At 39.0% G+C, this 12617-nt stretch overlaps 3 protein-coding genes across 3 annotated transcripts; 2 read left to right on the top strand and 1 right to left on the bottom strand.

The window, feature by feature from the left end:
• Positions 1–170: 170 nt before the first annotated feature.
• On the top strand, positions 171–7505 carry LOC117612188 (plasma membrane ATPase 4-like). The gene is made up of 17 exons (XM_034340947.1): positions 171–314; positions 429–521; positions 2360–2479; positions 2577–2813; positions 2910–3671; positions 3766–3888; positions 3980–4084; positions 4170–4314; positions 4442–4606; positions 4958–5196; positions 5295–5327; positions 5422–5503; positions 5594–5754; positions 5866–6039; positions 6408–6590; positions 6699–6880; positions 7038–7505. Exons 2-17 carry the CDS (start codon positions 465–467, stop codon positions 7132–7134), a joined length of 2865 nt encoding a protein of 954 aa, XP_034196838.1. The 5' UTR covers positions 171–314; positions 429–464; the 3' UTR covers positions 7135–7505.
• A 457-nt stretch (positions 7506–7962) lies between these two features.
• LOC117612198 (peroxidase 16-like) lies at positions 7963–9881 on the bottom strand. The gene is made up of 4 exons (XM_034340957.1): positions 9491–9881; positions 9180–9377; positions 8679–8844; positions 7963–8557 (listed from the first exon to the last, which is right to left on the bottom strand). Exons 1-4 carry the CDS (start codon positions 9701–9703, stop codon positions 8151–8153), a joined length of 984 nt encoding a protein of 327 aa, XP_034196848.1. The 5' UTR covers positions 9704–9881; the 3' UTR covers positions 7963–8150.
• Positions 9882–11384: 1503 nt separating this feature from the next.
• LOC117614558 lies at positions 11385–12577 on the top strand. The gene is made up of 3 exons (XM_034343414.1): positions 11385–11621; positions 11937–12069; positions 12186–12577. Exons 1-3 carry the CDS (start codon positions 11458–11460, stop codon positions 12240–12242), a joined length of 354 nt encoding a protein of 117 aa, XP_034199305.1. The 5' UTR covers positions 11385–11457; the 3' UTR covers positions 12243–12577.
• Positions 12578–12617: the final 40 nt, after the last annotated feature.

Raw genomic sequence — 12617 nt, 5'->3', positions numbered from 1 at the left:
AAAAGCCAACACCTTCACGGGCTCCCTCCGCTACTCGTCCACGCGCCACATTGCGCAAGAGGAGAGAGAGGGCGTGGCAGGTCAAAAACGAGCGTTTTTGGGTCCCAGTAGGCCCCACCCCCTCCCAAAGTCGGGCCCTATATATATCAATCACAACCAGTGTGGACTCTTTAGCTCTCCTTCATTCATTCATATTCACACTCTCTCTCTCTATATATCTCGCTGCCCCGAAAACTCAGACCCGGAATCCGAAACCGGACCCGATTCGGCTTACCTCATCCTCATCCTCATCAGCATCCTAGAGACTTTACATGGTGGGTAGTCGTTCTTCTCTGACTATGACTCTCTAGGGCTTTTCACAGTATAAATACTCAGCACTCCTTCTTTTCGGTTTTCGTTCAGAACCTAATCTCCACTTGTCTCTGCAGCTCTGAGCTCCTCCGAGCTCACCGCTACTCTCAGCCATGGGCGGCGACAAGGCCATCAGCCTCGAGGAGATCAAAAACGAGTCCGTCGATCTGGTATATATTTGTATCCGTACACTCTCTCTTTATTTCTCTGTTTTGGACTGCTGCATGTGTTTAGCTGCCCAGAAAATGATGGAGTGGGAACAAAAGAAAACGTTATGAAAAACTCCGATCTAATTGAAATTGTACAAATTTTTTGTGTTTTTGTGTTATCAATATCGTGAGTTCTTTTCCTTTCTTTTGAGTGACTAGTTCTCACTTTGACGACTTTAATTTTCTCTGATCGACTAATATTTTATTTGCTTTCCTGTTTTACCGGTTTTCCGTACTATCTTTCTGGCCTACCAAACAGTAGCAGGATATATCATTTCATCGTTGGTATTCATCTATAAAATATATAAAAAATTTCCTAAAATTAAATAATTTCTCTTCTTTTTTTTTTTTTCGTACTCTTGTTTTCTTTTTGTTTTTTGTTTAAATCGGCGGCGTGACTTTTAAGTTTTGTTCTAGTCTGTCATTTCGGCGATGATCATAGAGATAGAGAGGACACGAGAAAACCTTTTCCAGGCCACAGTTTTCATCCGAACCGTTAGGGCCATTTGGACTCACCTTTGGTGGGCCCAGGGCCGTATATGAACGGCCCAGATTCCTCTCTCCTATTGCTTTTATTCCAAGCTGTTTTTTTAAGAAATATATTTATTTCTATTTTCCAGAGCCCCATACGGTAACACAATCCAAACGGGGAAACAAAAATCAAAATTAAAAAGGTTACGGTTTTGTTTCTGGAAAATGTTAATAAAAAATATTTGTATGGTCTGCGCTTTACAGAGGAGTGTGGGTAAGGTACGCACCCGAAGGTCACATGGAATCAGCGGCTTGACAACGCACGCTGCTTTATTAGAGAACATGGCTGACAACCGAATATTAAATTACCACTACGCGCCCTTTTAAAGGCGTGTTTGCTACGTACCTTATTTGGCGATTTAGAAATATTTTTAGATTAAGAAAAAAATAATTTTGATTTAGCAATGTATTCATAATTTTTATTTGGAGGGTTGATTAAATAATTCCATTTACGACCTGGGTTGTTGGTTTCTTTGTTATTCTATAGTTGCCAAGTTCTCTGTGGTATTTTTAAGCTTTCTTGTTTTGGGATTTGGGCGTTGCGAGTACCTTGCTTGTACTTCATATATGCTTGGAAATTTATTTATTAAAATTTTTTTTTTGGTGAAGTGTCAAATTGTTTATTCATAGTACTTGTAATAAACTATTTAATTTTATTAATACCCATATGTCATGAAGTCAATAAGTGATACAGTAATGTTTGACTTTTTGTCCTTGCAATATTGTTATTGGACACGACTTGGGTTCTTTCAAGTTTCCCATGAGCAGTGAGCTAAAGCAGTTCCCATCTGTTCACGCATCTATTTCGTGAATCTATTGATTGCTAACCTGTGGAAACCCAGTTGTTGAATTTTCTGTTTACCGGAAAAAAAAAAAAATCTTAAATGATCATTAACTGTTCTTTTGCTAACTAAAAGTAAAATTTTGGTGCAATAGAGAATTCTTGCAATAAGTTGTTTTCTGTATGCCATAATTGACAGAGGGTAGCACCAAACTTAACCATGAACAATGCAATTGAAATATCACGCGCGCCGGGTTGGCTCTAAACAATGTGCAACAGCGTGTGCTGGTGGTGTTTATAATCAATTTAGATTAATTGTGAAGTGGAAAGGCTTTTATTATATGGAATCATTTCCAAATTTTGATAAAAAGAAAAAAAAGTAAACATTCTCTTGAGTTTCATAGTACAGAAAACGGTTGGTTGCATGTATTATCCATCCCCAATAAAGTAAATTGCTCATTGATGTATAATTTCTTCTTCTTCACAGGAACGGATTCCAATAGAGGAAGTCTTTGAGCAGCTAAAATGTACAAGAGAAGGTCTAACCGGAGACGAAGGAGCCAACCGGCTTCAAGTGTTTGGACCAAACAAATTAGAAGAGAAAAAGGTTTGTTTACAATTTCTATTATATGGAAAATCTTTTCCTCCCCCTCATATATACGTCTTTCGGTGTAACATATAACGATTTGATCTTTTGTAAACAGGAGAGCAAACTACTCAAGTTCTTGGGATTTATGTGGAATCCTTTATCCTGGGTCATGGAAGCTGCTGCTTTGATGGCTATAGCCTTGGCAAATGGTGGTGGAAGGCCTCCTGATTGGCAGGACTTTGTTGGAATAGTTGTCCTGCTGGTCATTAACTCTACTATAAGTTTCATTGAAGAAAACAATGCTGGAAATGCGGCTGCAGCCCTTATGGCTGGTCTTGCTCCCAAGACTAAGGTGAAGAAAAAATGTTGAACAATCCTAAATACTTATATTGGTCCTGCAAATATTTTATTGAATGTTTTCCTTACTTTTTATGGTGACCTGATGTAGGTTCTTAGAGATGGTCGATGGACTGAGCAAGAAGCTTCAATTTTGGTCCCTGGAGACATAATCAGTATTAAATTGGGAGATATAGTTCCTGCTGATGCCCGCCTTCTCGAGGGTGATCCTTTAAAAATTGATCAATCTGCGCTTACGGGCGAGTCCCTTCCTGTTACTAAGAATCCCTCAGAAGAAGTGTTTTCTGGCTCAACATGTAAGCAGGGTGAAATTGAAGCAGTTGTGATTGCCACTGGTGTGCACACCTTCTTTGGTAAAGCTGCACATCTGGTGGACAGCACCAATCAAGTTGGGCACTTTCAGAAAGTTCTCACTGCGATTGGGAACTTCTGCATTTGTTCAATTGCTGTGGGGATACTAATTGAGCTTATAGTTATGTACCCAATACAGAAGCGCAAGTACAGGGATGGGATTGACAATTTGCTGGTTCTTTTGATTGGAGGAATCCCAATTGCCATGCCAACTGTTTTATCTGTCACCATGGCAATTGGCTCCCACAGGCTTTCTCAGCAAGGTGCTATTACCAAAAGAATGACTGCCATTGAGGAAATGGCTGGCATGGATGTCCTCTGCAGTGACAAGACTGGGACTCTGACCCTGAACAAGCTGTCAGTTGACAGAAATCTGATTGAAGTGTTTGCCAAGGGTGTGGAGAAAGAGCATGTTATGCTTCTTGCGGCAAGAGCTTCTAGGACTGAAAATCAGGATGCTATTGATGCTGCAATTGTAGGAATGCTTGCTGATCCGAAGGAGGTAATTTGTCTCACATTTGTCTTTTACCCTTTCAGCCTTTTAGGTCCAAGCCTTTATAATGAGACTTTTCTATGTCATATATCAATTTGGGCAGGCACGAGCTGGTATCAGAGAAGTCCATTTCCTTCCATTCAACCCTGTAGACAAGAGGACTGCTCTGACCTACATCGATTCTGATGGAAACTGGCATAGAGCTAGCAAAGGTGCCCCTGAGCAGGTAACATTGTCTTAACTCAATTTTAGGTATTGAACAAGAAGTATCTCTCCCACTGCATAAAATATTCAGATGTTTCTATCCTTTGTGACAGATATTAGCCCTGTGCAACTGCAAGGAAGATTTCAAGAAAAGGGTTCATGCAGTGATTGATAAGTTTGCTGAACGTGGACTTCGTTCTCTAGCCGTTGCAAGACAGGTTTGCAAAATGAACCTTTATTCTGTGCTTGTTCCTTTGTCAACCGAACTCCCTGGTCTCATATCTGTTTTCGGTTTGTCTTCAGCAAGTACCAGAGAAAACAAAGGAGAGTCCAGGGACACCATGGCAGTTTGTTGGTTTGTTGCCTTTATTTGATCCTCCCAGGCATGACAGTGCAGAAACAATTCGCAGAGCTCTCAATCTCGGTGTGAATGTGAAGATGATTACTGGTGGGTTGCATTTCCCTTTAATCTTTGTAAAATACCATGACTACATGTAGTCCATCCCCCTTTTTCTCCCGTATGGGAACTTTTGATGTTTTGTACATTCTGTAAAATTCATGCCTCCATCGTGTAGGGGATCAGCTTGCCATTGGCAAGGAAACTGGAAGGAGACTTGGGATGGGAACAAACATGTACCCATCTTCCGCATTGCTTGGCCAAGATAAGGATGCATCCATTGCTTCCCTCCCTGTGGATGAATTGATTGAGAAGGCTGATGGGTTTGCTGGAGTATTTCCAGGTGGGTTCTTGGAACTTCTCTTTTCTTTCTCTAACACACACTCTATTTTAAAGAGAAGTTATACTCCTGAACTTTCTTGGTAGTAGGTGGCATTGAAAAAGCATTTGTAATGGTTAAAATTCAGCCTACACTCGTGACTGTTCACAGTGTTTGCCGTTCACTATGTTATTAAGTTTTGTCTTGGAAAATTGAAAATGAGTTACCATGTCATTTTTTTTGCCTTCTTTCACAATGTGCCACTTTTTTTTAAATTTTTTTTTATAATTTAATGGATAAGTAAATTTTTGCAGTTTATTTCTGTTTTTAACTGGATATTGACCCTTGTTGTAACACCTCTTTTTGACATAATAGAACACAAATATGAAATTGTAAAGAGGCTACAGGAGAGGAAGCACATCTGTGGAATGACAGGAGATGGTGTCAATGATGCTCCTGCTTTGAAAAAAGCAGACATCGGTATTGCTGTAGCTGACGCTACTGATGCTGCTAGAGGTGCTTCGGATATTGTTCTCACAGAACCAGGTTTAAGTGTGATCATAAGTGCAGTACTGACAAGCAGGGCCATATTCCAGAGGATGAAGAACTATACTGTTAGTTACAATTATGTTCTTTATGTTCTTTCATGTTGGCTGTCTATAGGTGTTTAAATGTTTCCAGGCCACCCTCCTTAATTTGTTCCATTTTGCAGATCTATGCTGTTTCTATTACCATACGTATAGTGGTAAGTGAAGCAGTGATCAGTTTTGAGATGCTGGTGGTGCTTTTCCTATTTTAGGTCTTATGTATTTATTCTCATTATGCTAAACTTTGTGCAGTTTGGATTTATGTTCATTGCATTGATATGGAAGTTTGACTTTGCACCCTTCATGGTATTGATCATTGCCATCCTAAATGATGGTAAGATTATACACATATCTGTGTGAACGATTTGTAGTTGTACATTAAGAGTGATAAATGAGTCTGAGTTTGCGCTTACAATTCTGCTAGGAACAATCATGACAATATCAAAGGACCGAGTGAAGCCATCTCCTCAGCCAGACAGCTGGAAACTGAAAGAAATTTTTGCTACTGGCATTGTTCTTGGAGGTTACATGGCGCTAATGACAGTTGTCTTCTTCTGGCTTATGAAAGATACCAAATTCTTCTCGGTAGGAATATAATTCTTGTATCTTCCATTAATATATAAGCTATGAAGCTCACATTTGTTAGGTAAGTATCTTCAAACTGATTTAATTTACCTTTTTTTTTCCATAATGCAGAACACATTTAATGTAAGACATTTGGGCGATAGACGTGAACAAATGATGGCAGCATTGTACTTACAAGTGAGTATTGTTAGCCAAGCCCTTATTTTTGTCACAAGGTCTCGTAGCTGGTCTTTTGTTGAACGTCCTGGACTTCTCTTACTCGGAGCTTTCATGGTTGCTCAACTGGTAAGCATTTTGCCTACTCATACTTCTTTAGAATTATACATACCAAGTACTTTACTGGATGTTTCTGTCTTGTATGCTTCTGTGGTTGTACTCTTCTGCATGCATTTTTATGCAAGGCTTCAAATGGGATAATATTAAGCTTTTAGAATTCTTAGGAATTTCCAATAATGTCAATGGGATTAATCTAGAAATATGTGTCTAGTGTGTAGTGTGTTTGGTCAAGTAAAAACAATATGGTGTTGGGATTCTTGTCTCTTATGACTCACACTCTCTATTTACGAACCTGTACTCAGTTATAAAAGCAGAGGAATGTATTTATTTGTCATGTTTTCACTTTCTAAATGGTTGCTCATTCTGCAAAATGACAGGTAGCAACTCTCATAGCAGTCTATGCAAACTGGGCTTTCGCACGGATAGAGGGATGTGGCTGGGGCTGGGCTGGTGTAATCTGGTTATTCAGCGTGGTGACATATTTCCCTCTTGACTTACTTAAATTCGCAATCCGCTACATTCTAAGTGGGAAAGCTTGGGATAACCTTTTGGAGAACAAGGTATGCTGCTGAATGATAATTCTTTGAAATAAGTGGCACAGTCAATTAGTAAGTTAGATTGATTCTGCATTTTCATAATTGACCTCATTCTGTGTTTTTCCATAACAGACTGCTTTTACTACAAAGAAAGACTATGGGAAAGAGGAGAGAGAAGCTCAGTGGGCTGCTGCTCAGAGGACCCTACATGGCCTTCAACCACCAGAAACCAACAACCTTTTCAGTGAGAAGAACAGTTACAGGGAGCTTTCAGAGATCGCAGAACAAGCCAAGCGGAGGGCTGAGGTTGCAAGGTAAGCACCATGTGTAATCAATTCTTTCCGGGAAAATGCAGCTATGCGACTTAAACACGGAGATAGTTTCATGATGGCCGGTTATGCATATGCACTTTGTAATGCAGAAGTTATTATTTGAGATTCTAAGACAATTCGTTACCTGTTGTCGTTGCAGGCTGCGGGAGTTGCACACACTGAAGGGTCATGTTGAGTCAGTTGTGAAGCTCAAAGGACTCGACATCGACACAATTCAACAACATTATACAGTTTGAGGGAGGGCTTTCTTAAAGGGGAACAGAGGCTTAAGCTTCTACCTTGAATGAGAAGCGAAAAATGAATGATGACGACGATGATGATGAAGCTCTTTAGTAATAACCTTGTGTCTTTAGATTAGGGTAATACTCCTCTTGCTAGAAAAGAAGTTTCAACTAGTTTACTTTTGATGCCAATTTGGCAGGGGATGTCTCTTTTGTAGCCAAAATAACTTAAATTACAGTTTTACTATTTGGGTTTTTACTCAATATCGTCCGTCATGTGATTGGCGCTATGTCTTTTGCGTTATTTTACTGTACATAGTAGGAGCCCCTACAAAGACTTAATAAGGATCCGTTATTATTATGAACACCTGAAAAGCATTTCCTTTGATGGTTGATAATGAAATTTCTAAATTCTTGTTGGAAATAGAAATTTGAGTGGATGTTTTTTAATTATATTAACATTGAAAACGAGAGATCTCATTTCTTGTAAACGGCTTTGCTAGAGTTTTTGGTGTTTTTAATCGGGTTCCTTTTATTTATTAAATTTCCAGTGGAAATTTTGGTTGTTCTTTTCAGGCTCGCTTCTATCGTTATTTCTTCGTGGAATCTGTGTATTTGCAAAGGCATATTTTCACCTTCTCAATGTTTTCTTATCGAATTTCTAACAAAATAGTATACTTGGTCTTACATTATAATGGAAAACAAACACACACTACTCTGGAGATCGCTCGACAACATTTGACACGAAAACTTGAAAGACGAGCTCCATACGAAGCAATCCCAAACTGACCCACTTACTTAGACAACCTATGTCAGAAGGTGGCAGGTTGGACATCACAATCATTCTCACCTAATTGCTTTTCTCCCATATCGTGAAACAACGGCTTGGGACAGAGCCAAGAATGATGATGATGGGACAGTGCCAAGAATGATGATGGTCAAAATAAGCAAATATTACATATGCAATTCATTAGAAAAACTTAGCTAGTTAGTTTTTTTACAAGCAAAGCTATAATGCATACTACATTATCTTAGTTCACAGCAGCACAATCATGCCTAATTTCACCCTGCCTTCCATTCTTAACTCCAAATCTTCCAAGCTTTGTCATGGCAGCCACAAAAGCCCGTTCGAAAGCGGCGGCGTCTGCTGCAAACAAGTTGACAATTTTTCTTGATCTGGCGTCAGTGAACAAAGACTGATCAGAAGTAAACAACCCTTTTCCTTGCTGAAGGTTCTTGTAGTAGACATTGTCGAACTTTTGGGGTGTGGTTGGGTCCATGTTAACAGCAATTCTGGGGTCTACATTTGCTGGACACTCTTGTTTGAGATGCCTTGCATATGCCAAGTTCATCGTTGGATCAATTCTGTTCTGGCTTTTGAAACTGTATATCCGGTGATTGAATTTGTTGCAGTGCGCGAATCCAATTGTATGTGCACCTACAACAAAGAAAATAAAAAAACAACAACAAAAATTGGATCAAAAATAGGTTCTGCATAACTTTGTGTGTGTGTGTGTTTTTTTTTTTGTTCTGTTTAAGATTTTTGGTTTTTCAAATACCTGAGAGTGCAATGAGATCGGTTAGAGAGAGACCGTGGGAGGCGAACATCGAATTCAGCTGGTCTAACCTAAAATCAGGATGAGGAAGATGTCGTCTCACACTGGCTTTTGTAGAAGTCCTCCCATCAAGTCTTCCCAATTCAACTCTGTAATATGGTCCCCCAGTCTGCACCAAGACCAAGAGAATGCGTTAAAAGCATGCACATTATTTGACTTAATATGGAATGTACAAAGAAAATTCCTTTTTCTTTTTTTTAGATTTTTCTAGCAGTGAAAAGGGAAAAAGTGCTTTTGCACCCCACATTGAGGTGAAAATGGATTCTGCACTGTATAGCACTTCGTGTGAATGCACAGTGCATAAACCCTTGATCACATTGGATCCTTCTATTTCTTGCAAGAGATTTGCTGAAACAAGAATTTTCTTAGTAAAAAGTGCAGTTACCATAATCCCTTAACCTAAAAGAGACAAAAGAAATAATGGTGCTTCCTTGCTTTGTTTACCAGTCTTACGACATCCCTTGTGGCCAAGGCCAGAATGTCAGCACAAGAAACCTTGTTCCTGCACTGGGGCACTCTATCAACAGCAGCCTTGGCTTTGATCACGGTATCAAACCCGTCTCCAGCGAGCGAAAGGTTATCGGAGTTGTCCTTCTCTGCTGAATTGTTCCGAAAAGCTAGCATTATTGAAGCATCACATCCCTATATAGCCAAAAATCTCACACTCATTGTTGCAGTTGCATGTATAAATATATAAATTTGTATACGTATACGCAAAAATGTAAATTTTGTGTTAGGAGAAAAACCCCAAGTACCCGGATGAAACAATCATGGAAGAAGAGCCTCAGAGTGGCTGGAGCTGTCACAAATGTCTGCTCAAACTTCTGTTTGACTGCAGCATGCACAATTGCTTCAACATTTGGGCATGAGCTTCTGTAATGTTCTACATGAAGCTGAGCATGAGCTGTGTTCAAGAGGACAAGAAGAAGAAAGAGTAAAGGAAGAGAGAAAAAGCTTTGAACATTCATTGCTTGAAGTTGGAATTGTTTCAAGTCAGTTTCTTGATTGCATAAATATATATAGATGTATTATAAGAATGATATGAGGTGGGTTGGCCTTGTCTGTCAAGAATCTTAAAAGGAGTTAATAAGAGTTGATATTTAACAATAATAATAATGAAACCCATAAAGGGGTGCTTGGGTTAAAAAGGAGGTGGATTTGAAAACTGGGTGCATGACAAATTGACAAGCATGCTGGCTGGCATGTTGATAAAGATGTGTTTCGGTTTTTGGATGTTTAGGCTTGTCCTTGGGGCTCTGGCATTATTGAAAGATTAAAAGTAAAGTTATTTTGGTTCCTGCTGCTCTGTCATTGCGCCTAATCTATTTGGCACATGACAAGCATCTAGTACTTAGAAATCTATGAGACCATGACTGCTCACTAGTTTCTGCACAATGTGATGCTTGGCTAGCCTCCAAATTTGCTTTATGGCTCATTTTTGTTGGCATGTGGACTTTGAGGTACAATTGATGATGCATATGAGTGAGAGTAATATTTTTTGTTTTTTGTTTTTGGTAAATAAGTTAAGAATAAAAGTTAAAATTATACTGCTAAAGTAAGATTTACCCAATAAATAAAATCTCAGTGAGAGAATGTTGCATTGTTTTTTAAATGGTGGTCGGCTTATAATTTTTTTTAAAATATACTTGATAGTCTAAATTACAGGGGATATGAGTTTTTCACACACACATAACCAAGATGCTATAGGATTCGAATATAAGATCTCTAGTCTGCAACCGTCTTACCAATTAACTTTTGATTCATAGGTATTTTCTTTCCAGTTGGAAGAGTTCCAAGTTTAGTTTCCCTTCCCTCAAATTTTTAAAAAAAGAAAAAGAAAAAAAGAACAAAGGCACCCTTGAAACACTGCCACATGGATCACCCAGAAAATAAAATATTGGTAACAATGTAGTATTATTTATTTGTTTGAATGGAGGCAGCCCACATGGTTGAATTCTTATTATAGTTCAATCTAGACAGAAAAGAAACCTTCTTGTGTCTTGCCAAATCACAATTGCTGCCAATTGCATCATGGGCTATTCATATGTTATACAATTTTCCTATATTCCCTTCCATCTTTAGGACAATTAAAAAAGGAGGTCATAATTTTTTTTAAAAAAAAATAGCATAACAAAACAAATATAGACAAAGCTATAATATATAATACAAATTATCTGCTTAATTAAAGTTATTAAACAGGTCTTGTCTTGCTCATGTGATTCATGGTTGCATAGCATATTCCTATACGCATGCGATTGATAAACAAATAAATACAATTAATTAATGCTTTTTCAGTCTGTGTTCTTTTTTTTGACACAAGTATCAAGTGATATTGGGGTTGACACAAAGTATCAAGCGATATAAAAGGAGAGAAAATTCGAACACAAGATTTTAAACGTGAAAATAATAACTCTTAACCGCTTAATCGACAAGCCTATGTACCGGACACCTTTTATTTTTTCAGTTTTTTGGCCATACGCATATCCAGCTAGAGTTTTAGTGGAGAGACCACTATGAGCTTTATAGCTTCGGGCTCACTCATCACATGGACCCAAACCTAACTTTAGCCCACTATTGCAACATCAGTTGACTTTGGGCTTTGGCCATATGCGACCATCCAAACGGCGTGTCGTATTCTATTGGCACATTCCTATTCCCAATTCTTCAATCTCTGTATCACTATCAGAGCAGGCGCGGCCTTGGAAGAAAGAAAGAGAGGGAAATGGCAGCGGCGTCGTTTAGGTGGATACTGCAGTTGCACAAGGACGTACCAAAAGCCGCTCGCTTCTACGCCCAAGGCTTGGACTTCTCCGTAAATGTCTGCACTCTCCGCTGGGCTGAGCTTCAGTCGGGCCCACTCAAGCTTGCCCTCATGCATTCCCCCAAGTAACTTTCTTTCTCTGAGACTAGGCGCTCTGAATGCATATTAAGTGTTTGATTGTATGTCTAAAAGAGCTATTTACACACCCTTTGCCATAAAAAGGCATAACGTCTGTTTGTGTTTTTCAGAAGATAAAAAGGTGATGAGTAAAATAAACCCAAACTTCAGAAAGTCTTGGTTCTTGGGGTTTGATCCCATTAACATGGTGGCATTATGCTTTTCTTGTGTCCGTTGGCTAGATGGGTTTGTTTGAACAATTAATTGCATCTGGGTTTTGCCTCTAATTGAAAATGGCAGATGCTAATAATGCAGTTTCATAGTGACCATGTGATGCAGGAGGGGTACTCTTCTCTCTTGTCTTTCACAGTCCCAGACATTAATCACACAGTGACAAGGTTGATGGCATTAGGAGCTGAACTAGACGGTCCTATCAAATACGAAATCCATGGGAAGGTGATGACTAAATTTCTAGACACACCTTTGACAATGCCATAATTCATTCATTTGTACATTATTATTGATATGCTGGATGCAATGATGTTGTTACATAACAGTTTTTTCGTGTCCAGGTTGCGGCCGTGCGATGTATCGATGGGCACATGTTAGGCCTCTATGAACCTGCCTAGGAGTTTCAGAAGCAAAGCCGTCGTAAAATGCAACAAGCTGAAGACATTGGTATCTTTGAACCCATTGAGAAGATGTGAGAAGTTACACTTGTCTCGGATTCCCTTCAATAATCCACTGTTTGATCAACCAGAGATCTATTGGAGCTGCGTGCATAGCTAAGAAAACAGTGTATCCATGATTTAGAGGGAAACGGGTTCATTTTATGGTCTCAATTACCTTCTCATGCAGAATGTAGATGGTGTAGAATTGTTTGAGTTGTTTTTGAAATACGGGAGCAAGTCTATTTGTAGACAAATGAAAAGGCAAATAGAAATGCCAAGCGCAAATTTGAAAATCTGGGAGCTATACTTTTTTGCAGCATCTAATTTTGGAAA

The sequence above is a fragment of the Prunus dulcis genome, chromosome 1 (assembly GCF_902201215.1).
Source record: "Prunus dulcis chromosome 1, ALMONDv2, whole genome shotgun sequence".
Classification (NCBI taxonomy): domain Eukaryota; kingdom Viridiplantae; phylum Streptophyta; class Magnoliopsida; order Rosales; family Rosaceae; genus Prunus; species Prunus dulcis.
Note: the sequence above shows the minus strand (reverse complement) of the source record. Positions and strands in the feature narration are given on the sequence as shown.